The 25,227-nt window shown below is 45.2% G+C and overlaps 1 protein-coding gene across 1 annotated transcript in view; it reads right to left on the bottom strand.

The window, feature by feature from the left end:
* Positions 1–3,108: 3,108 nt before the first annotated feature.
* COL1A2 (collagen type I alpha 2 chain) overlaps positions 3,109–25,227 on the bottom strand; it is a 39,577-nt gene continuing 17,458 nt past the window's right edge. The window contains exons 20-52 of the mRNA XM_086467601.1: positions 24,905–24,958; positions 24,697–24,804; positions 23,850–23,903; positions 23,646–23,744; positions 22,777–22,830; positions 22,311–22,409; positions 21,493–21,546; positions 20,806–20,859; positions 20,626–20,679; positions 20,473–20,526; positions 19,586–19,630; positions 17,392–17,490; positions 16,519–16,626; positions 15,118–15,171; positions 14,507–14,560; positions 13,874–13,927; positions 13,721–13,774; positions 13,513–13,620; positions 12,649–12,702; positions 12,502–12,555; positions 11,418–11,579; positions 9,914–10,021; positions 9,382–9,489; positions 8,209–8,262; positions 7,996–8,103; positions 7,759–7,812; positions 7,307–7,414; positions 6,581–6,634; positions 6,340–6,447; positions 5,687–5,933; positions 5,118–5,308; positions 3,838–4,080; positions 3,109–3,255 (exon numbers count right to left, since the gene is read on the bottom strand). Coding sequence (XP_086323727.1) covers positions 3,109–3,255; positions 3,838–4,080; positions 5,118–5,308; positions 5,687–5,933; positions 6,340–6,447; positions 6,581–6,634; positions 7,307–7,414; positions 7,759–7,812; positions 7,996–8,103; positions 8,209–8,262; positions 9,382–9,489; positions 9,914–10,021; positions 11,418–11,579; positions 12,502–12,555; positions 12,649–12,702; positions 13,513–13,620; positions 13,721–13,774; positions 13,874–13,927; positions 14,507–14,560; positions 15,118–15,171; positions 16,519–16,626; positions 17,392–17,490; positions 19,586–19,630; positions 20,473–20,526; positions 20,626–20,679; positions 20,806–20,859; positions 21,493–21,546; positions 22,311–22,409; positions 22,777–22,830; positions 23,646–23,744; positions 23,850–23,903; positions 24,697–24,804; positions 24,905–24,958 — 3,060 coding nt within the window. The remainder of the gene's footprint in view (positions 3,256–3,837; positions 4,081–5,117; positions 5,309–5,686; positions 5,934–6,339; positions 6,448–6,580; positions 6,635–7,306; positions 7,415–7,758; positions 7,813–7,995; positions 8,104–8,208; positions 8,263–9,381; positions 9,490–9,913; positions 10,022–11,417; positions 11,580–12,501; positions 12,556–12,648; positions 12,703–13,512; positions 13,621–13,720; positions 13,775–13,873; positions 13,928–14,506; positions 14,561–15,117; positions 15,172–16,518; positions 16,627–17,391; positions 17,491–19,585; positions 19,631–20,472; positions 20,527–20,625; positions 20,680–20,805; positions 20,860–21,492; positions 21,547–22,310; positions 22,410–22,776; positions 22,831–23,645; positions 23,745–23,849; positions 23,904–24,696; positions 24,805–24,904; positions 24,959–25,227) is intronic.

The following is a 25,227-nucleotide window of genomic DNA, read 5'->3' as shown; positions in this document are numbered from 1 at the left end:
GGCCTGTGCAGCTTTGTCAGGTTGCGGTGTGAACATACATCTACCGAACACTGACGTGGGCTGCCGTGCGCCTCAGGCGGAGCGAGGAGTTGTCATTCACAATCCACAGTGCGCTGAGCAGCCGTGCCATTTGGTGTAACAGCCCGGCGAGCTGGAGTCTGTTACTGTTTGCTCCTAGCTCTACGTCCCCTGTGCGCGGCACGCTTTAGTAACGGCTAACGCCTGAAGCCAGAACAAATCCGTGTGCAGTGAAACCACTGAAGCCCGTGCCCTTCAGCAGGTCTCTCTTGTTATCGTGTTATGAGTCAGCCCTTCTCTCGGGGGGGGGGGGGGGGGGAATGGATAGGGCTCGCTCTCCCCTGCCCATCTGCCTGTTTTCATGGTACAGGCAAGAATTTAATCTTTTTGAGGTGTCTTCCTTTCTATAGCGCTGGAGCATAAGGATCTAAGTACCAGGAAAGAGGCAATCAAAACGCTGGTTTTGAAGCCGAAGGCAGAACCTCCGGCGTACAGTTGGAGCAGGAAGCAGACAATTAGCTGGCAAAGAGGCGAGCCAAGGAAAAATGCTGGCCTTGATCTAGGTGCAAAGGAGCAGCTGATAAAACCAGAAGAGATCTTTGGTCTTGTTTGTTGGCTGTGACAGAGCACTTCCACTCTACGAATAGGGCACCAGTCTTAAAAACACCTTCTGGTTTTCGGAAGATGGCTCTATGCCCTCAAGGTGGCAGAAGAGTGCAAAGAAACGTGAAAATGGAAAAGAAATCCTGGTTGTTTTTCAACACACTAGATCCAGATCGTATCAGGTAATCAGTTTAAAATTGTTATTTTTTAGAAGACCATGCAATCATAAATTTCAGAACTTCAGATAGTAAAGGGCTGTGAGTTTAACTGAAATATCTATTAAATTTTGTAACCAGAACAGAGGGAGGGGTCAATAGGAATCAATGCCATTATTCTGCATGTTGTGGTGACAGTGCCCTGTCATGTTTGTGGCAAAGAGGTGAAGGAGTTGTTTAGATAAAGCCCACAGAAAACAGCTACTGAGCTGTTGCCTGTGAAATTTCCACTGTATTTATGTAGAATGAACACAGGGAAGAAGTTTATGGACGAAGCTTCCAGAGCAGAGGATAAGGAGAAGAACAGAACATTGCTATGGACCTGGAAAGAAGGCGAGAGAGGATTATCAATCCAAAGGCCAGCCCTTGGCCTGTAATTTTACTAGCAAAGTGGTCACACCTGGAGCGGATACCTGAGTGCCAGGACAAAGAAGGGATCTGTGAGATCCTGACACGCAGGAACCAGCAAAGGCCATGGAGATGGTACTGTCGTCGTGTACAGGGCCAGAGAAGCACCGGCTGAAACACGAGCGAGGTCTTAGAAACAGCACTGTTCACTGTTGGACACCCTTGTCCAAACGGTCCCTGCACCAGTGGGAGCTGCCTCCTGCCCCGCAGCCGCTGGCCTCTGGCGTGGTGCTCTCCTCAGCTCACGGGGACCTTCTGGGCCTTGTCGTCGTGTTTCCCTTTGCGGTTCCTGCTGACTAAGCCTGTCTCACCTCTCCCCTTACCTGCTTTCGCTGCTGTCTTCATGGTCCCTGGGGTGTTCTCCCAAGCGCCTTCCCCACTCCAAAAGCATGGCTGGTGGCACTGCAGCTCCGTTAGGGTTTCAGGAAGGCGACAGCAGGCTCCTGAAAGGCCTCAGCTAAGAGCAGGCCTCTCGTGGTGGTTTTGGTGGCAGTAAATGACTCAGGCTAGCACCAGCAGATGCTAGCCCCGTGTCTGGTACAGAGCCGAACGAACTGTAAGGGCCTAACGAACCCCCATCTTCCTGGCAACTCAATCTAGAGATTCCTTGCCTGGCGCCCGCGCGTCAGTTCAAAAGCAGACAGGCCCAGTTCTGCCGATGACAGCACGGCATCGGCCGGCACCGCTCTCCCAACACCAAGGGGCTTTCAGCCTTCACGGGCAAGACAGACGCTCCGTTTTCCTTCTACCTTCAAGCGAGAAGACGATCCTGCTTCCGGCCATTAATCCTGCTTGGCGTTTGGAAAAAAGGAAGGAATTATTTCTGCTTCCAAACTCCTCATACGACGAGGCACGGAGTTCCTGAGTTCCTGTGGGCTTTTCAGAAGGTGGTGCTGAAGGGAAGAGGCAGGCAGGCAAGTAGACCCTGCAGGCAGGTGGAGGCACTCTTCAAATGCTCTGAGGGAATGTTTCGCAGCAACGGGCTAAGGTGGTTGCAGCAACGCAAATGTCTTGCAAATTCTGGGTGTGAACATCTGCCACTGCAGCTGAGCAAGTAACTTAACTCGTTAAATAGTTTCTTTTGGAACACCGGACATGCTTTATTTCATTTTTTTTTTTCACAATTTATTTAAACATCTCACATATACAAAATACATTTTCTTTCTTTTTTTGAGAAATGATGATTTTTTTTTTTTTACCCATTGTAGAAGATGGAAATGAGATTTGAAAGCAGGAGAACCTGATTTTGAAGGAAAAGGACAAAGATGAGGAAAAGTGGTGATCCACATGCTTAAGCTGCGGGTGAGACAGGACATTCTAAGTTTTGAGACAGACTTCAAAGAAACAGAGAAGTGATACTTTAAATGCTACTAGCACCATCAAAGTTCAAGTATTGGAAAGATACTCAGTAATAATGCAATTAGCACCACTGTGTTTCGAGTGGAACTGAAAGTACCTCAGATCATAGGAGAAGTACCTACAACAGACGTGGATCACACTTCATTTGGTGTATGAGGTAGTTTAAACCTTTGGAAGTCATGGTTTTAAACTTCCTCTGTGGAAGATATTCAAAGGCCACAAGTGGTGCAAACTTTCATGATTTTTTATTTTGGTTTTTTGTTTTTTTTTCTTTACAAAGGTTGACATTTCCCAAAACAAGGTGTTAAATCTTGAGAGACTTCCAAGTCCTTTTGGGGCTGTATTAAATTTCATTGCACAGTGCTCCAATCAATTCTTCTCCTTCTCTTTGGCCCAGAGTTTAAGCAAGTAGATGAACAGAAGAAATGGAAGGAGTCAGCTTTCATTATAAAAAGAAATGACAAGAGAATAATTTGGGAGAGGCTTTAAGTTAATTTTAGTTCATTCATTTGAAACAGACTGGGCCAATGTCCACACCGAATTCTTGGTCAGCGCCGCCAATATCCAAAGGTGCAATGTCAAGGAAGGGCAAGCGAGATGGCTTATTTGTTCTGTATTCAATGATCGTTTTGCCCCATTTATTGTTCTTTCTCTGCAAGAGAGGATTCGTTACAGTCATTATTGCGCCGTTCACTGTATTGAGAATTGTTTCCCCTGAATGGGTAATTTCTGAAAGAATTTCATGTTAATTTTGCTGCCATTGTTTGCAAATGGGATACCCATATCCAACTATTTAGATCTCTGGTACAGAGAAAACATTTAATCTCCCGAAGTCGTACATGTGATGCTCTACATGAACTACCGCATTATTCATGCTGAGGTTAAATCCTCAGAGAACCCTGCCTGACTCTTACAGGACAAGATCCCGCCCCTCCTACAGCTTGTGCTCTGTTTTCTCATCAGTCTTCAGCTGACCCAGAATTTGGGTCTGGTCCCTCTGAAAAGCCGTTCATTTTTGCCACGCTGCACAGTACCAGGTAGGATTTGTTTGTACCCCAGTCCTTCCCACTTGTTAAAGGCCTGGCATGGCTGGGTTCGTAGGCTATTTATCTTCACTAGGTAAAACTTTGCTGGTCTGACCGAGAATCTAATTCTGAACCAAAGCACAGCTCTGTCCCTAGCCGCGTGCTTAAGCACGGGCAATCACGGTGCCCACGGCTTCTGCGTTACTTACGGAGCAGCCATCCTCGAGAACGCTGAAAGTGAATCTGCTGTTGCCTTCAGCTCGTAGTTCGACGTCGTTGGATCCCTGCAGCACAATGGCCTTTTTGAGGTTGCCGGTCTCCTCATCCATGTAGGCAATGCTGTTCTTGCAGTGGTAGGTGATGTTCTGGGAGGCGTGGTTGGCCAGCAGACGCAAGAAGGCAAGTTGGGTGGCCATATCCTTTGAGGTCACGCCTTCACTGTTGTATTCAAACTGAAAAACAGGAGGCACTCGGTCAGTGGTCCTGCGGGGGAAAGGGGGGGTGCGTGGAACGGCCGGGTGTGCCGTTTGCTCTGGGGACGTTAACAGTCAGTAATGGCACAAGTCTGCAGCGACTTGTCCCTTGCAGCTCCAGCGCTAAAGAACGTCAGGTACAACTGGCAGGAGGTCGGGTGGATGCAGTTAAACTGCAGAGCTCCGTTCCACGGTGCGGTGTAACAGCTTGGGTGGATCCAAAGACAAGATCAGACGAGCTCAAGGAAGAGAAATCTGTTGTTTCCAGAGATACACAGAAACAACGCCTGTCTCAAGAAAACCCTGACCTTTTTTTTCAGTCTAACAGAACAGTGTCTGTGGATATCACTAAAGTTTACTTCGTTGTTATATGCTCTTAAGAGCATTCTGTAAGAAACAGGACCCTAGACTGTTCTGACTCAGCGTGAGCAATCTTATGTTCTGGGACACTGCGATTTCATTGTGAGATCAACTCCATTTCATTTAAGAAGTATGTGAATTGATCTCCTTAGCTGCACCAGGTTATTTGCCGTTGGACGGTACAGTGGCTAACGTGCAAGTAGGCTTATTTCTTGCTTCTACTTCCACTGGCAATTGTGAATGTTAATGGTGGCACATGCTCAGGATCTGTGATATGCAGGACAGTGTCATGTAAAAAATCTCAGTTAAAAGAATAAGCAAAGATGTTTTTCTTACTTTTCCAGACAGCTTCTGGACTGTCTTTATACTAATGTACCATATTCCAGTCCAGGCTTCCCTAGCAATAGCCACTAGTCATGCTGAACTGATCATTTGCAGACACCAAGAAAAATCAGAACAATACTGAGGAATCCTGTTAGCAAGCTGTGATCCAAACCAGACCTGGCGCTCAGTTCCCTCGAGGTAAGAGGTAGTTCCCTTTTTCATATTTCTCCTCTAAGAGAGTTTAATTTCTGCATTTGTTTGCTCAGAGTCAGTGAGCTGGGAATTCTGCAGACAGCACTGCAGGAAACAATCATCCTCCCACCGGCACTTACCTGGCTGCCACCAGTGATAATTTCACCAACCCACACGTGCTTCCTGTCCTTGGGGTTCTTGTTGATGTACCAGTTCTTCGCGGGAATGTTGTCAGGGTTGGCGTGGATGCAGCTCTCACCAGTGGCAAAGTCACAGTACGCTCTGATGGCGTCTGCAGAGCAGCCTTGGTTGGGGTCAATCCAGTAGAAGCCTGCCGTTGAGGAAAGAGACGCGAACAATGGTTCACTCAGCCCAAGATCCGCCTGCAGTTTGAGACAGGAGCTCAGAGAGGTCCTAAATGTCACAACTAGGTACAACATTAAGGTGATTTTAGATGGTTAATGTGTAAGAAGATGCATTTGAAAGCTAGGGTTAAATATTTTTGTGTTATTTTGAAAAATTATTGCAATAATTGTGCAACAACTGTAGCGTTTTCAGAATGTCCTCCTATCTATCTTCAGTGGAGGCAGAGAGAACTTCATTGGTCATTCAGCGCTTTCACTGGGTGGCCAAGGCTACCACTCAAAGGAAGCTAATAAGCTGGAAGTACTCCCTGAGCCAGAAAGGGAAACATCTGGCCCCAACATACCGTTGCTCCATTCTGGGTGGCTAAGTCTTAGGTCCCGGCAGGTGCGAGCTGGGTTCTTTCTGGAGCCTTCTGGGGTCAGCAGGGTCTCAATTTGGTTGTTCAATGTTTTCAGAGTGGCATCGACTTCATAATCCTTGGGTCTGAGCGAAGGCTGATCAGCCCGGTAGTATTCTGCATCATAGCCAACTTCGTATCCGCCACCGTTGGGACCAGGGGGACCGGGGGGACCGGGGGGACCAGGGGGACCCTGAAGTTTTCCAAAAGCAAAAGGCAAGAAGCGTTCGATTAGACCCAGGGTTCTCCCAATCACATGCTTCCACAGGTGTGTAGTCCCACGTAACTCCCTCAGCTCTAAGCTGAGGCAGCGCAGATGGACTTGCCCTGTGGCGACTAGTGCGGGCTCAAGCAGCAGAAGTGAACAGTGCAGGGCTGCCACAGCTGCTGCCCGCCCTGAGGAGTGACCAAGGACTTCAGGTTCAGGCCTGATAGGGAAGTGATTCATGTTAAATTACAACAGACTTTTGGAAGTATTTTTTTTTTTTTTTTTAATGAATAAAATCACATCTTTTCCTAAACTGCTAGGCTTTTGAAGGGATTTTCTTGTACCTGTGACATAAATGTTGTTAAATGAACAAAAAAGAAGTTATACTCACAGCAGGGCCTTGGCTACCATGAGAGCCACGGACACCAGCAGGGCCAATAGGTCCAGGGAGACCGTTGCGACCATCTTTACCAGGAGGACCAGAAGGACCAGGTGGACCCTAAAAGGAAACTCCAACAGTTTAATGACAGTGGAAAACGCTACAAATAGAGACTCATATAAACAGGAGCGTACGTACACGCCGCACAGAAGGACTGGGGGCGTTAGGGGAATATGCTCTTCAATTCACATACCCTTGGGCCAGCAGGGCCGTTGTTCCCAGGAGGACCTTGATCACCATGTTGGCCCTAGTGGGGAGGATACACACGTAGTCATTATAAAACCGCAGTGACACGCATTTGTACTCGCAGGACTCGAGAGGGAGCTATAGTCTATAGTCAGCACCTGTGTTTGGGCTCAGAGAATGGGAATCCAGGGCTAATGGCATTTATTAGTGGAGTCAGGCTACAACACGCCTGATTTGGGGAGGGAGGAGAGAGAGAATAAAAAGGTAGTTAAGGGGATAACCTATAAATCTCTCTGTATTGTTTCTTCAGATTTTCAGAGAAGGCTTTAAAATAAAAGTAAGAATTCCTAAAGGAGATACCAGAGCTTAAAGGGAAGAAAATCTACAAATACTTCTTCTGTGACACAAAGGCTTTACAATTTCTAGCCAAAATAAGAAATAATATTACAAAAATGTACAGAACTTTTTGAACTCTGTGCTAGCCCAATGCAGTTGAGTTTCAGGGCAGCTAATGGTACTCACAGTTGTAAAGCCTGCTATCAATGGCAATACCAAAATTTGCCATTCTATGTGAAGAGCCTTGAGTGTTAAAGAGAATCTTAGGGCCTTTGAAAGACGATGCAGAGTGGAGTGAGGGGTATCAACCTGCTGGGTGTGCCTATGTAATTCCACACTAGGGTGACCTTTTTTACTTTGCTCTTTATATTCAAAACCCTGAAAATCATTTACTTACGGCAAGACCAGGAAGACCCTGCAATCCATTGTGTCCCTTCAAGCCAGGCAGACCTCTAGGCCCCTTATCACCAGGTTCACCTTTCTCACCACGTGGACCTTGTGGGCCCTAGGAAGGGATATGGATGTCAGAGGAATAAAACACAAGGCTTCAAGTACATACTGGTGTCAAAGCAAGAATTAAGCACAAGCATTCAACATCATGCCGTGTGTTGCCCCTGATATACGTATGTACGCCCTGTTAACACACCCAGGAAGAGTATCGATCCCAAAAGCTTGAGGATCGGTCCCGTAAGAGAGAATCCTGATCGACATTCTAGGCCTATAAATACTTACAGCTCCTTAAGCACTACTTTTTGGGCCCAAATCTTGAGCACAATCATGTGCCCTTATTAATAAAGCAGGTTTTCTCTTCTTGCCTCAATGTGCAGTGTCTTTAGAAATCAGACTTACAGCCAGACCTCTTGGACCGAAAGCACCAGCAGGACCGACAGCGCCAGCAGGACCCTGAAACAGACAACACATGTCACTGCTGGGCACTGTACCCGACAAAGTTCCATGTCCAACACACCTCTGCAGCAGGCACACTGGTTACCCACATACTGCAGAGGTTTGGTGTGTAACGTGTATGTGCGATGGACAGATGTTAGTCCCGTGTCAATCAAAACAATTAAGGTCTCATCAACTTACAGGATCACCACGGTTTCCAGCCTTTCCAGAAGGACCAACTTGACCATGAGGACCAGGAGCACCCAGAGCACCACTGGGACCAGGGCTACCAGGAGCACCACGCTCACCCTGGGAGCAAGAGAATGCAAAAGGAGAGACAGTGGGTTAGTACTGACTTACACACGTAGGACGATTTCTGCCATGATTATGAAATGCAAGAAAAGAACAAGGTACCTTGAAACCAGGAGCACCATCACGGCCTGGAGGACCATCGTTTCCAGGATTGCCCTGTTAAAATACCATGGAAAAATAGTAAGTTCCATCAACTTTCATCACACATGAAACTGTGTGTCTGTCTAATTGCTCCCAATGAGAGTAAGACGACATTGAGATGGGATACTGTAAATCTTGAAGATAACAAACTCTTCTTTACAGACGCCACTCTCAAATCCCTTAAATATATTCATGTTCTCACAAAAGTAAGATGGTCTTCAAATAATTTAGGTTTTACAAGCTCAGTACAGAAGAAAATTACTGGGGTTTGCTACATTTCTCTAAATGAAAAGGTCAAGGCAATAGTGGTCTTCATCTAGCTTACACTCTTGTAAAACTGAGACCTACTTTTCAGGTGAAAAACGCCAGTGGTGAGAAAAGGACTTAAACAACAGTCACAGCTAGAGTCCTTTGTTGGGGTACTTCACAAGCTTCAATGGCTTCCTTTGTGACTGTGAATTTTACTGCAACTGTTTCACTGGGTACACTAGCAAACTTCTTCCTTCAGGAAACTCCCATGGGACAGAAAGTTTATTTCTTTTTAATTACTGCTCTCTGATCTATTTGCAATCCTGTAAGTTTCAGGACTTGCAGAAGTCCTGTTTTAACAATGCTTCAGGTTATCAAATCAGCTTCCCTGGTAAGGCTCAGAGAAAGCTTTATGTAGTTATCCTAACAGGAGATTGTACCTAATTAAGTTCCATGTCCAACACATCTCTGCAGCAAGCACACTGATGTTTAAGAAAGTTTGCTGATAACAAGCTTTCCTGATATATTCTCTACAGCCAAAACTTTATCCCCTGGGATGTACTACTTTTCCCAGCTCCAGCAATGAAGTAATCTTTTCCCCCCTCATCCTTCTTGGCAATTAAGTAAAAAATCAAAAGATTCTGACAGCGACTCCGGGATTTATTTCAGACACAACTTGTGCCTTGAAAAGTTTGTCACCTAGTTGGGGATGGGGAAGGGAATCCATGTCTATTAGCATCCTGCTATGATTTTCCCTGACAACACCAGAAGCTACAAGTCTGCTGGCAGAACAGCCTCCAGCTGCATCTTTTTTTTTCTGTGTATGTGTCTTTGGCTCACAATAAAAGAAAAGCAATCCTGAAGAGGAAATAAGACATAGCTTACATCACGACCAGCTTCACCAGGAGCACCATTTGGACCAGGAGAACCCACAGGACCAGAGGGACCACGGGCACCAGGAGGACCAGAAACACCCAGGGGGCCAGGTTCACCCTAATACAGGAACAGTGGTAACAAAATGTGACATTATAATACAACACAAACCAGCCTTACAGAACTTTTGGCCTGTATCTCAGAGAAACATGTCTGTGCAATCAGTTCTGGAAGTGAAAAAGAACCAGGACACCAGAAACACATCTAACTACACCAAATATTAGCTTCACTCTAAATATTCTACCTCTTCTATCAGAAACCTCTGATGCCATTCAAAGAGAGGCTCACCTGCAGACACAAGCTTTGCTTGGCTGCAGCAAGCCGTAATTTCTTCCACTGCTCTACGTCTGCTGGGCCCACAGCCTCTGTTTGCAACAGCAACAGCAGAACCCACCTCTCCTCTTCCCTGGCTTCCCACAGAGGAGACCTCCGCTCTTCTCTTTACACGTACCTGCGTAAAGCAGTTAACTAGTCATATACTCACTGTTGCTCCAGAGATGCCTGGAAGACCACGTTCTCCCCGAGAGCCAGGCAGACCAAGGATACCAGGAGCACCAAGAATACCCTGAGGACCTGGGCTACCAGGAGGGCCCTATGACAGAAACAGAATATCATTTATATTAATAGCAAAAAATCCATTTTTCTGGCCCTCCACATTTCTCCTCTGTTTCGCTCTGTAATGGTACCAAGGGCTTTCCAAGGATCTTAACGTGGGTCAGGGCTAGTTCCTGCCTGGAAGAAGTTGCAACCAAGCCATAAGGCTTTAAATGCCAAAGCTAAAGGTCTGTAAGGATGTAAAACTGGCTACAGTCCCCTCACAAGTGTTTTCCAGTGAAAATGCTGTTTCTGAACCACACTATACACCAGCGTTTTCCTCTCCCATTCAATAACAGTGGGCACTGCATGGAAACTGGGGCATTCAGTAAGAGAAGATGACTGGGAGGGGATTCCACAGCGAAGAGGCTGATCATGAGACAGCCTCAGAAGGTACCTAAGTGGTATCTAACATCTCCAGAGAACCCTTAGAGCTCTCTACTGACCATCTGGAAAGTGAACTTTACTAGTGCCTTTTCCATTTCCTTGAAATTTAAGTGTATGTGACACTGAACGTGGCATAAGCAATCGACCTGACAGATTACCCTCAATTACTATCCTACCTTGCAGTCAGGCCTACTAGTTCAATTGTTTTTCATAACTGAAATTAAATTGGAACACAAAAATTTAGAAAATGTATTGCTTTATACTGGACATTAAAGGGCAAATTTTCAATTGTCACCTACAAAATTTTAGCATGCATGTCTGACAGTGACGCTGAAGATTTCATTCTTAGCTTCAGCTTCTGCAGATCACAGAAGAAATGTCTATAACCTTTTATTGAGAAACAATAGAGTGGTAATTCACACAAGGGCATACTTCCATAAGGCAGAAGTGTGGCTGACTGAAAAAGCCAGCAATTCTGGATGTGCAAGCTTAAAGACACTCAAAATTAATTTATTTGCATAACTCTAAGCCAACCTGGGGCCAGACAGCTTTAACCTTGTGATCCCCACAAACCAGAGTTTCTGCTGCAGAACTGAACTGAGACAGTTCTAAATGGATGCTCCCATGTTCCTCCTTTTCCCATCCATGATGCTCAATTTCAGAGCAGGAGACTCTGTGTCCTGAAAGGCTTCCCTTTCTCGGGCTAAGCAGCAACTTCCTTGCAGTTAGCCTTGTTGCTTTCACTTGGGCTGCTTACAGAGGAAGATGCAACTCACCACAAGAAAAAAAAGAGGAAAAACCTGACCCAGATTCACTTTTTATGGCGTGTTTGTCAGACACGTCTAGAAACAATTTCTTGAGTCTCAGTGGAGCTTCTACTTAAAAAGCTTTGCTAAATTTGTGGATAAAAGAGAAAAGCCCTTCAAAAATACCAAAAATATCTTAGTAGCCGTAACATTTACATGAAAAGAAACATTTTTAACGAGCTGTGATACTCGGAAACTTACAGCAGCACCAGCCTCTCCAGATGGACCTTTCTCACCAGCAAAACCAGGTGGGCCAGCAATACCTTGCTCACCAGTACGGCCAACCGGACCAACATCGCCACGCAGACCTCTAGGACCATCTTTGCCAGCTGGGCCAGGAGGACCAGGGGGACCAGAGATGCCCTAGGATTGAGTACGAATACGATATCGTTACAATATAGACCCATGAACTGGGCAGAACCGAGATAAATTTCATTTTATGTCCACGTACCAGAATTGTGCTTTGCAATAATCAGGTTATCAGCTGTTCTGAAGCAACAACTCCTATTGCTTTTGTTAGCAGCAGGTAGCTGGAATCCATAGAATTACTGAACTGAAAGATTTTTTTAAATTTTTTTTACTCAGTACGGGTGAAAGTGGCAAAATTTGGCGGGAAAATATTGATTTGGCTCTGGAGACATTAATTGCAACTACAAAATCTATGAGAAAAAGCTCTTCCGATTCAACAGGATGATTTGCTTTGGACACTGGGATTTGCAATACGTTTACAGGTAGGGTATCTGAAGAAAGAAGTGCCTTTTGGCAAAGGATGGAAACACCTTTGAAAAGAAAAACTACAAATGTCAATTTGGAAACAGAATTTTTGGCGGAAAAATAAAGCAGCAGGGATTCATATTCTTGAAGACAATGAGAGGTTGTCCTGCCTGAGACAGGGGCTGGAACTGCAGGTCCTTTAGGGAGTATGGACACCAGACAACCTCAGCACTCTTTCAAACAGGACACGGCCTTACTCCGCTCCAAGCCAATGGCTATGCAGTCACTCACGGTGAACAAAAGCAAAATAAACACCGATTTTCACAAATGGTTGGGCACCTCAAGATGCAGAGGGATGCTTGATGGACTGTAAAAACCACAGAAATTAAATGCCTAAGTCCCACTCTGGGAGTCTGAACAGTTAAGAGACTTTTTCTGATCCAGTCCTATAAGGATCTGAGGTGATCCCGGTGCAGTTGGAATTTGGGTCAGTGTAACAGAAGGAGGATCACCCCCAGCCAAAGCAGCTTCTGACTTATCTCCCATTAGAACTTCTTCATTAGTTACTTACAGCAGGGCCAGGAGGACCAACTCTTCCAGCAGCGCCAGGGAAACCAGTCATGCCCTAAAAATGGAAGCAAAAAGGAAGATTTGGTGTAAAGGAAACAGTGAGTTCCTGAAAAGCAACAATGTCAGTGCCAAAAGCCTGAAGACTTACAGGAGGACCAGCATCACCACGAGGGCCAGCAGGACCAGCAGCACCAGCGGGACCCTATGTGTGAAGGATTGAAAAAGACAAACGAATCAAGCAAAGACCGTTAACGTTCCCCATTTAGAACAAGGGCTCACTCTCGCTCTTCCCAAGAGTTAAGGGAAATTTTGCTTTTTACTTTAACAGGCAGAGAACTGGGCCCAAACCCACAATTCCTGTCCTGATACTGGGGAAGTAGATGGTGTGCAAGGGCCTGGTGTTGCTCTATTAGAACCTCCCAGTGAGAACCCCCAGCCGTGTTATCCTGCAGCACCTTACAGCGTTTGAAACACCATGGCCTGACTTTCTGCATCACTTCAGCCCGTTCCCCAACAACGGGCTGCGTGCCTGTGAAGCAGCACAACCTTTGGGCCATAAAGGTGGGGGCACACGAAAAGCCCGTGTGCAAGGGGGTGCACAGGCAAATTTGCACATACGCTTCTGGATGATTGGGTCTGAAAAAAAAAAATCAGATCGTGACAGCACATCCCGTCTTTGAGAGGAAGGTGTCAACATCCTCAGCTCAGAACTTACCCACAATCACCCCCTGAATGGTCCAAGATGGACAGATTTGGCTGATCTTCAGGGCAAGGTGAAAATTTTTTTTTTTTTCTCTTCATTTCATGTCCAGACTCACGATCTGAGCCCACACAGACTGATGAAGTTTACATCATGTGTGAAAATCAGTATGGTGACCTTCCTCACAGCCTCGTTTGAAGTTTTGTTTCTTTTCTTCTAACTACCTTCTCCAAATTCAAGGCCTTCAGGCTAGGTATTGCCTGCACAGCACAGTTAAGAGCTATGCATTTTACAAAGACACAGTTCACTTACTGGTGGTCCAGAAGCACCAATTGGGCCAATAGCACCTGTGGGTCCAGCTTCACCCTTTGGTCCTTTAGGCCCACGCTCGCCTTTAGCACCCGGCTGACCAGCTGCACCCTGTGGGCAGAAAAACACCCCAAAGGAGGAGTTGGAAAAGCATGGAAAGGGAACAGCAATGGCGTGGCACCAAGAGGAGGAAAGCTTAAATAATACTCACAGGAGGTCCAGCAAATCCACTAGGACCTACGGGACCAGGCTCACCACGTTCACCCTAAAGAGGGGACAAAGAAGAAAGGGTGGTTGGAATAGGCTTTAAAAGGGCATTTTTCTCAACATCATGTCTTGACTGGTCATAGGAATTGCTACTTACAGGGATACCACGGGCACCGGCAGGACCAGCAGGACCAGCAGGACCTCCTTCACCCTAAAACAGACGGCACAAAGCGTTGCAACCCTGTGGGGGAAGGCCTCACTGCGGCCAGAGCAGGGGCGATCTCATGGTACAGCCGCATACAGCGACTCTCCTCGTGTCTCCAAGGGAGAGGGTGTTGCTGAAAATGCTTCTGTTTTGACCCGCCCTGTATTAATAACTTCTAACAATACTCAGACAGGATAAAGAGTCATTCTGAGCTAATGTGGGGTTGTTCATCACCACATCAAAAACCTCTTCTCACAGTGTGAGGAGGATTGTGGAGATCAGCCTCAACCGGTCAGAATCCAGACAAAGTCTAAATCTGAACCTCCTCCCCATATAACCCGCTGCCATGCAGGTGTGCATCCCTTCCCTGCCCTTTTAGGAGAGGGTTCGGGGTGCTGTGGTGAATGTCACTGCCCAGTTCTACGCTCCCAGGAACCCTTACCTCCCAAATCTGAAAAACTCACAGCACTCGTGCACACTAGAAAGATGGAATTTGACTTCATGGAACTCCTCATCTTAAATATTCATGCGTGGGTGAACTGTATAAACAAACAAGACACATTTTCACTCAAAGAGGAGACTTACCCGATCGCCAGCACCACCAGCAGGGCCAGGAGCACCGATAGCACCAGGGAGACCCTATAGATCAAGAGACAGGACATCATTTCTAACAAAACGTAAGCAGCAGTGACTACCTTTAATATTTTTTCTCTTTTCTCCTGCAGACAGGTGTGTGACTTTCTTCCAGCTGTTTTCAATAAAAGGACAAATGATTTTGTAAAACAAAATCTGTTCTTTTCCTTCCAAAGGATGAATTCTAGGACAGGCAGCCAAAATCTCAAATGAATGGTAATTTTGTGTGACTTTGCAGGCTGCCTTTAGAATTAGCTGTCTGGGCTGAGCCCGTGAAGTTAAAGAGGATAATGTCACGCTGATCCCCTGTCTATGAAATACAATGTTCTCTGCTGATGTCACTTCTCTGCTTACGTTTATAAGAAATGATCACTTTTCTTTCTCTCCCCCAAATTCAAACATCTCTGGACAAGGGGCAACAAAATCATATTGATTTGTATCAAAGCGAGCAGATACCAGTGGAAATGCAATGCAGTGGGAAATGTAAGTCCCGAACATCCTTTTTAGTCCCTTCAGTTCGGAGGTGTAGGAAGGCGAAGTCGAGTAGAACCAAAGATACTCACACGAGCACCATCTCTTCCCGTCGCACCAGTGTCACCTCTCAGACCTGGGGCACCCTAGAACACACAAGGGGCAGAAAAAGCGTTATATTGGTAACGACCACGATGGTTTGTATGAAAGAAGCCTTGAACTGGTTGTGGAGTATCCATGTATTAGTTGCACATCTCAGGCTAGGTTTTTGGGGATTGGACTTTGATTCCCATTTCACTCTTACGGCTGAGTTCGTACTGCCTCGCAAAGCGAGTGTTTGCAGACCGAGGGGACGGATGCGCTTTTCAGAGTGACGGGCCTGCCTCTTGCATGGGAAACTTACTCACTTCCCCCCGGGTGGCAAGAATTTTGTACAGAATTAAAAATTCAGACTCAAATTAATGTATATTCCGAATGATAAATGTAAATACCCCCTCAAAATCCCTTTTCTTGCAGTCAAGAAATAACCATACGTAAAAATTCTTTTGGGTATTCATGTTATACTTTCTATTTGAAGCAGGAAAACGACCGTTAAAAACAATGATGTCGTATGAGTGGTCACACAAAACGCCGTATGTTTGGTATAACCACAAGTTATATCCAGGCCATCACGAGTGTCAAGGAATCAAGCCAGCCCTCTGCAGTCTTTTTTAATACACCCTACTCTTCTGCTTCAAGCCGCACGTCAGTCCGTAGTGTTTTGTAAAAAGCTGCGAGTAATTTTCATCTTAATTTCCTTACAACTCCATTTATGCCAAATTGCTGTGGATTATTTTAGTCAAAACAAACAAAGCAGTTCTAGGCATCTCAGTTCAGAGTTTAAATAATGAACAGAAGAGAATATGGAATGAGCGTGCACGACAAGATAAAAATGAATTTTATAGATAATTACATGGATAAAGCAGAGGTAGCAACAAGACTTGCAACCAGACTTCACAGCTTTACAGAAGGGCTTACATTGGCTAAAATGTCTTCCGATTTGATAGGAAACTGATAAAAATCACAAAATTTTTGTAACTGGTTTGCTTATATCACAGTCACTGCACCTAGGGCAGTCAAGGATTTGATCAGAGACTCTGTCCCTTGGGATCAGTGGCCCATTCCTACTATAAATAAGTCAATTCCTACTATATATAAGGCCTGTACTCAAAGACAGCTTTAATGTTCCTTGGCTAAAGATAAGCTCACTGTTGACCAATCCTGTGAAGATCTAACTGCCACTTAGACCAGTTCCAAATGCTGAGTAAAGATGGGAACACAACCTTAGAGAAGACTGTCACTCTGTTAGACCAACAGAGCCGCCACTAACTGACCACCAGAGTTTCACAGTCAGTAAAGGTTGCCTTGGGGTAACCTGCAGGGTTTGAAGTTAACGACATTCAAGCATCTCCCAAACATGTGCAGGCAGCAACAGAGCAGGCTGTCCACCTCACCTTTTCACCCTTGCCTCCTGGAACACCAGCAACACCTCTCTCTCCCGGGATTCCACCAGGGCCAGCAGGACCAGGACCACCAGCAGCACCGACGTTGCCAGGCTCACCCTAGCAGCAACAGCATATCATGTAAGACAGGGTCAAATCATTCACGCTATTTGGAACAACACTCTGCCATTACTGCTTTGCCCACCATTCTGCTGGCTGGTAAGCAGTGTGAGTAGTGGTATTTCCTCCCAAGCTACTGTACTTATTTCACTTGTTCAGCTAGCGAAGACGCCTGGTGTGATTCTGGGGGCTCCTCAGGTTTTAGGGCGTCCCACACTCCAAACTAAACTTCTGTAGAAAGACTGCCCATGAAAATCTTGAAACTAAGACCCCTATTCAGTTAGCACCGAGCTGACGTTATTTTAGCCGATGACTGCTCATTATTATGCTAATGTTTTGGGGAAAATATTGCTTACTGGACAGAAGAACTTTTTGGTGTAAGTAGAGATGCATGTAAACAGAAGTCAGCATGAATTTTGACCAAAATCTCGGACCCTATCTCAAAACAGAGTAATAGCATAATACCCAGCTGACAGGCTACATTCAAACTGAGTCCAAACTGGAGTTCCCCTCCCCTCATCTACAGTGCTGAACACAAAGACCTTTAGCATCAGTGTAGGCTAGCTGGGATGGAGCTTTACCACTTGAAGAAACGACCCAGGAGCTATGGTGTATAGGTAACTACATATCACCAGTAACTACCTATCACCAGTAGTTACCTATAGGTAACTACCTATCACCAGGAATCACTTCTGCTTTTAGGAAAGAAGGTTTTGAATTGCCTTCATCAGGAGTTCAACAGCGAGGCAGCAGGAAAAGGCGTACCTTGTTACCATCAGGGCCTGGGGGGCCAGATGGACCACGGCTTCCGATGGCACCGGCGGGACCAACAGCACCACTTTCACCAGGAGGGCCACGTTCACCCTGCAGGAGACAGCCTGATTTAGAGCTTTACAAGCACTGACTAGCAGCAATGGCAACGCGATGCATTTTCACCTGAACAAACATGAAGAATATTAACGAATCGTAAGAATTGGCTCTAGCTTTTGACACGAATACAGCACAGCGAGGTACTTCAGTCCTGCGTCACGCCAAGAGCTGACAATTAAAGCACCAGTACTTCCTGAGCGTGGATTTTGGCTGCTGTGCTCATCCTGGTAGCAGTGTCTTGCATTCTATTGTCAAATGGAGCTTCTGATATACCAATTTGAGGGTAGATAATAAATTCTAGTGAAATTTAAGCCATGGTAATGGGCAAACAATTATTTTTACAGTGGCAAATGCCTGGTGAGTATCGGAGAATGAAGGTGACAGCTAAAGCCTGCTACTGTGACCTGTACATTACAACAGGAATAAGGATAAATTCTGAAACAGAGGCCATCCGGAGATGTGGAAGTAGCCACAAACTGGGCTTAAATGCACAACAGATCTATCAAAGACAGAAATATCGGTTTTACTAAAGACATCTCAATTTACCACAGTGCAATCAAGCTGGCCATCGGTGACTAATCTGATCAGGCATAATGGGCATTTTTAGTTCTGCTGGAGAATCTGGGAGTTTGTGTAAGAGCTATGATGTGGTCGAAGAACTGACTCAAGGAGAGACAGCACACTGCTAAAAAGCACCAACGATGCAGAAGGATAACTTATATTGTAGTGATGTTCCCCAAGTAACATATGTTTATTTTTACATGCATTTTGTTAATGACAGAGGTGGAAAAAGAAGAAGGATATCACAAAGGTGGAAGTTCTTGTCAGCAAGAAGAAGGATTGGCAGATTACACAGGAAGAAGTGAATAACCTGCTGGATGGCTGTCACAGTAGGAGTGGGACAAAACTCAAGAATGCAACGTACCAGGCCATTTATTTAGGCACCAAAAATGAGAATTTGTGCTGTAAGTGGGGGTTTTGCCCAGTGGAAATGACAGAAAGGGGAAGGTGATAGCCAACAGCCAACAATTCGATGTGGATGTGAAAAAGGCAAATGGGATCTGGCACAAGCAGGGAGATCTGCTTGGAAGTGTTGATTCTGCGGTACAAAGCATCAGTAAGACCTGATTTGGAATACTGAATGAAATACAGGCTGGCTGGTACGAGATGCTTAAGGGCAGCTAGAGCAGAGACAGGTAATTGCCACTACAGCGATAAAGGGAACTTGGCTTGGATAGATGAGCAAAACGAGAGTTTTAAGAAACCATGGTTCCTAATACAGCCTCAGGTCACTAAATACAGGGAGGAAAAGTGCTTCTTAAACTGATTGACATGACTGCTAAGAGTGAACAGGAGTATTTGTCATTAACACATTTAGTCTGGAAGTGAGAAGGAAAGAGGAAGCAACAGAAGCAGTTTAAATATCGACCTCTGTAGAGGTGGATTTGGAAAGCAAATAATTGATCGAGCATTTTATAAACTACTCATCGCCCTGCATAAATGAGACCTTCCTGCCAGGCAGAAAGGCCTCCGCACAAAGCTCTTTACAGCTGTTTGTTCCCAGTGCAGGAATAAAGGGAAGTGGGAGGCTGTATCTCCCAACAACTACTCCAGGCTCGGGATTCAGCCTGCCGTTTGTTCAGCCAGACGTTACAGGGGAGTTGGGAGCTGACGAGCGAGGGACAGGAGGGCTGGAATGGTCAGGCTCAGAAGGTCTGAGCACAGGCACTGGAGGTGAAAATTCTCATATGTACCAGACACTGTAGGATCAGTCTTTTGTCACCCACATTCTCATTGTGAATTAATACATTCTCATTCATTAATACAGGCTATCACGACTTGGGTAACACTCACATTACCTAGAAGGTCACCAACACTGGCAACTGCTGTGTTATATCATCGTATACCCTGACACACACAAAGAGCAGGGAAAACTCTCCCTCGTTCCTGGGAGTCTGCTGCAATACACTCTGTTCTCTAACTGAGAAGAGCTGTTTGTCTCGACAAACTTGGAAACGTGTATAGCTACGATTACTATTGAGCACATTATGAAGACAGTCCATGCTAGTATATCAAATAAGTTACTCACTCTTGGGCCAGCAGGACCAGGGACACCAAATTCACCATGAAGTCCCTAAAGAGAGTAGATATATTGGTAAAGCTTATTTCTAAAGCAAACTTATTAGCTTAAATTGAGCTCTGTTTCTTAGCAGCAAATAGAAACACTTCTCAAATTGCAGCAGCATATCAAAAATCTTCAGACTAAAACCAGTCTTTTAGGTACACAGAAAGAAACCCCTTTCATAGAGCCACACAATATCTCAAAGCACACGTGAGGCAATAATTTCTCATCTGAAGAAAGAGTTAGCTAGTAAATTCCAAGCTGGTTTTTCAGCTACATGCAATGTAAACCCTTGTACAGGGACACAGAGAGATGTAACTATAAATGTTAAAGGGGTTATGACACATAGGATGCACCATTTGCTGGTTACATCACACACTTTAACTGAGCAGAACCTAGAGCCCGAATTGCCACTGAGCTCCCCCAGCTGCAGGCCATTGTAAATTCACTGAAATCAGCTGAGGAGCAAAAGCATACAATTGGAATAATGCAGGTTACATTGAACCTTGAAGATTCCAAAAGAAATTTTTCATATGCTCTCTTGTCTTTTGGGGGAGGGGGCATATTTAAGCAGCATATTTTATTGCTCCTTAAGGCCTAAAAAGCAAGGGATGGGATTTGCTCACTTTGGTACCAAACTTTGAAAAAAGAGAAGGACGTTGCAAACTCCAGTGGGTCTCCTTCACTTGGGGGTAGCTTCAACAAAAGGGGCTGTTAAACTTTGCATAGACCAGGGGTTGCTTTGTCTTGGCAAATGGCTCCAACGGGCTCTTGCTTCACCACACGTGCAACTGCAAACACAACGCTTGCGCAACGCCTGCCCCGGCCTGTGGAGCGCCGTGCCTGTCACTCACCCTTTCGCCTGGTTTACCAGCTTCACCAGCTGGACCCGAGGGACCTGGCAGACCCTAAGTGCAAAGAAACAAGAACACAAACAAAGTGAAGGCAGAAGCACTTCATGCTTTGTAAACCACAGAGAAGATTGAGCAGAGCACATCATAACTTACCTGGAAGCCAGGAGGGCCAGCGGGACCTTGTTCACCCTTTCCACCTTGGTTGCCCTGGATGGAATGAAAATCAAGTGATTAACTCGGAAGGAGAAAGACAGGAAAACGGATTTTCAAAGGGGAAGTCCCATTAGTGAAAAGTAAATTACAAATCAGGTCGGTGTGGAGGCAGGTACTTACAGTGACTCCAGGAGGACCTTGAGCACCGTTGTTTCCCTCTGGACCAGGAGCACCCTAGATGTGTTCAAGCAGAAAGCTGTTATCGAAGTTTGGATTTGTTATGGATAGATTCTGTGCCAAACCCAAAGGTCTCTGGCTGCGTATTTTGAACGTAACCATCTCCTTGTAAGAGCTGCACCATCAAAGGGTACCAAAGGTGCTCACAATTTTAAATGCTGGTGATTGTTTTAGTTATTGCAGCACGTTCATCCTTAAGGAAACTTCCTTTGGAATTACAGACCATAGGAACCTTGCTGACAGCAGTTTTCCACAACAGACCAGTTATTTGGTCCCTTAAATGGAAGAACTATAAGTTTCAACTATCAGTAAGCCGGCTGGAAGTTTACAAGATAAATTACAAATCATACACTGTCCTCAAAAATTTGCACAGGGAGTGCTATTTTTTCCTCTTCATGGGAAGCTAATACCCCGTAATTAATTACCCAATTAATACCCAACAAGGGTAGTTTTCATTTATCCCTTAAGTAATAGTCCCCACTGACTTGAGGCTAGATTAATGCCTTCCCAAGTGCTTTTCTATTTCACTGTCTATTCAGGCCTGCACAAGACAACGCTATCTTACTGCAGAGGTTTCGAAAAGCTACTTTTTTCTCTCTGGAAGTCGATAAAGAAAATACATCTACGTACCCGTGGGCCAGCAAGACCAACATTGCCTTTTTCACCAGGTTTGCCAGGTTCACCCTGAAGGTGAAAGACAAAGATACAAAAGTTAACCAAGGCTTCATATTAGATTCAGTTTAAACGACTAAACAGAGACTGATACTCTCCCTGCCAGAAGTTTTATTATAATATTTCTTTAACCCTAATTAAAACACTCACAAGCTCCATTTGCCTTGTTGAACACTTAGAAAGAACAGCTCAAAAATAAGTGTCTTTTCTTTTCAAAACTCCTTTCCTCTGTTTTTTGAGATCATAATTCATGACACTCTGCACAGCATCCTATGTGACACACTATATATATGCCAGCATATACCAACACCACAGATCCAGATGATTATGGTTATCTGTGGCCTGTGTGACATGTCAAGAGCCCCACTGAGATCACTGGTAGCTTCTAAATTGAGTGAGCTGTGCATTGTGCTCTATAAGTAACAACGCTCTGGAACTCAAACTCGGGCTTGGTGGCCAACCTTCACAGGACTTTTATGAAGTGTGTCTACAGAAATGATAAAATGGACATGCAGAAATTATAATATAGATGTACATTATTCTAACCACTTCGATATCCACATATTCCTAAACTAATTAAATTCTTTTTCATTTGTTTAATCACATTTTAGATAACTGGAAAGTAATTTAAAAGAGAACTCTTGAATGCAAGTGGATGGCATCCAATAAGCAGGACAGGAAGACACAGGCAGATGTGTCTGACTGTTAGAGTTGGGGACCTACAGACTAGTCTGGAAATACTGTCCAGTGATAGAAAGTTTCTGTACTGTACTTACCGTGGGACCCTTTGGTCCGGGGAATCCAATGTTGCCAGGCTCACCTCTGTTGCCAGCTGGACCGATTGGCCCAACCCTACCATCAGCTCCAGGGAAACCCTAGGAAAACAAACCATACTATCAAATGGCTGGGGTAATTTAATTAGAGTTCAGGTTTAGGAGAAATCTGTACTGACAGGAGGCAAATGCCATTTAACTTTAAACACTTTACACATCGCATGCTCATTTTTCTCCTTTTTGTAGAACTGTGTAATTTCTTCTTCCCCTTCCAGGACACAGGCCTGGTCTGAGACCCACAGAAACGAATGGAAAGTTTCTCACTGATCTTCTAGTAATATGGTAGTAAAGTCTTGCTGGTTTTACACAGAGTTGTGTTAGAGCTCAGTGCTGAGATCTCTGCTTTTTAAAAGCCCAGTTTATGTCTGCTCCACATGTGACGGGAAACAATGAAAAGCAAGGTACTTACCACAGGGCCCTCCTTGCCAGCAGGGCCTGGGCTTCCAGGCTGACCTGGGAGACCCTGAGAAAGGAAAGGTTTCATGTCTTTAGAAGGAAACCAACTCACCCAACAGTTAACCAGAAGTTTTTTTCTACATGCACACACGCACACACGCGGAGATGCCAAGTTACCAACACACACTGTGGAAACAAGACTGTACCTCCTACCAAGTTTACATCTAAAACGCACTGAAGTTCAATTTGGTGGCACGTGCTCCTGTGCCAGCTGAAAATCAAGTGTAGGCAAGTACCTGTGTCACTCAGATAAACTCATTTAGCCTCTACTTCAGCAGAGAATGTGCTTAAACGTTTGCAGATGCCTAATAGTTCACATGTGCATTGAGAACTCTTTCACTTCATGGGGTGGAGTAGGAAGAGAAAGAGTAGGTTAAAGAGCATAAAAGACAATGACATGGACATAATCTGGCTGCAGCACCCACTGAAAGTGGACGGCTGTTTTCAGTGACATAATTTGCAAAATAAAACTGAAATAATTGAGATCAGCCATCTCACATCATTTCAGCGGGGTTTGCTTTTCTTCTCGTTAGTCAAAGAGGACACACACACTTCAGTAAGCAGTACAGGGGGGCACTGCTCCAAGACAAGGCAATCAAATGCTGCCACATACAAAAGAAACTAATTCCAACAAACATTTTGATGCTTCTTAATCATTTCCTTATGGATGCTTTTTCCATAGGGAAGAGTGGTGGAAGTGCCCTAGTTGTGGTTAGCACAGGCTGAATTTTTGCAGTTGGATTTCTGAATAATTTTGTCCCTAAATTGTAAGTAATTTTCTCTTTGCATAGTTCAAACTTACACCACAGAGTTCAAACTTACTCTTGGACCCATAAGACCAGGCTCACCAGGACGGCCACCATCACCACTAGGACCCTTAGCACCAACAGGACCACTAGCACCACGGTTACCAGCAGGTCCCTACCAAAACAAATAAATAAGATCAGGCAGAGGCAGCAAAAAGCATCACCCATCTGTATACAGAAGAAGATGGTTTAGAAATAGTGACCCGGACAAAAGTCTTACCATGACACCAGCTCTGCCATCGGCTCCAGGGAGACCACGAGATCCAGGCACACCCTGCAAGTGAGCACAAAACAAATCAAGGGAGGGGAAGAAAGAAATCTGTTCCTGCAAGGCGTCTAGTGCTCGCTAAATTTCAGCCTTCCAAGCAGGGCTGCTGGATTTGAGGTAAGTGCAGCTGTAGGCACACGCACCTCAGTGTCAACGTATAAGGTGACAGAAGTCTCTCTTGCTTCCCTTAGATGTCTTCAGGTTCTAACCTGCTCGTATCAGAGCACTGTCGGTGTTCACTGCAATCCAACGGTGGCTCTAGCCAGCAGGCAGGACCCCACAACCTGGCCCACACAGCTTCACCTTCACCCTGACCAAGGTGCCACACTGAATCTGCCACTTTTCCTATTATTTTCCTGTGCATGCTTTTCCTCCACAAAGCCATGCACCTCCCAAAGCTCACGGAGTGGTTTCCTGACCCAGCAAAAAGGGTACGAGGCACCCTTGAAGGCGCTGAATTGAAACCTCACGTTACGTGTGAGCCAATCATCTGTTTTAAGCAGTTAAATCCCATCACAAAGCTTTAAGAGTAATCAAAGATAATTCACTAAATATTACACAATGGATAAATCAAAGCAACCTCTAATTACTTCAGGGATAAGACAGAAAACAGCATTAATACAAAGCAAAAATAGGTTTTGTCCCAGCTAATCAAAAGGCTCAGAACTGCCAATGATCTTTGCTTAGCAGCATTAATGTAAATTTAATCACTCATAATTACTTAATTTGCCTTTGTGACTCTAGCTTTATTTCCTCTTCCCTTTTGCTTCTACTTCTGTAACACAGAAAGAAAACCTACTCTTAGACCAGCAGGGCCCGGGGGACCAGCAGAGCCAGGTTCACCAGTGCCGCCTCTCTTGCCTTCCTCACCGCTAGGACCAGGAGGGCCAGCAGGTCCAGCAGCACCCTATTTCAGCCAAACAGAGGGAAAGAAGCAATCGGATACTGTCCTGCAGATACTATCAGGCTTTTCCACTGAAAAGACCTTCCCATGTTGCCATACTTACAGGCTCACCCTTGTTACCACTTTCTCCCTTGGCACCAGCAGGGCCTGGTTCACCCTAGAGTCCAAAACAAAAAGAGATTACAGAATTAAGCATCATTCCAAAAAATCTCTCTTCTACCTGGACAGCTTTTTCATGAATCAAAAAACTCGTTAATCATCCAGTGCCATGCCTGCCTCTCTTGTGAGCAATGGTCAATGGAGATAACTGTATTTTTGGTTCAACAGGACGCACCCAAACGTGTTAAAGATGCTTAGAAAGGACAGCAATTGAACCCTGACACATTCAGGGCTGGTTCCTCCGCTGAGGATACCCACTGACGGCCC

The sequence above is a fragment of the Leptosomus discolor genome, chromosome 7 (genome assembly GCF_034619465.1).
Source record: "Leptosomus discolor isolate bLepDis1 chromosome 7, bLepDis1.hap2, whole genome shotgun sequence".
Taxonomy (NCBI): Eukaryota; Metazoa; Chordata; class Aves; order Leptosomiformes; family Leptosomidae; genus Leptosomus; species Leptosomus discolor.
This window is presented reverse-complemented; position numbering and strand designations above follow the sequence as displayed.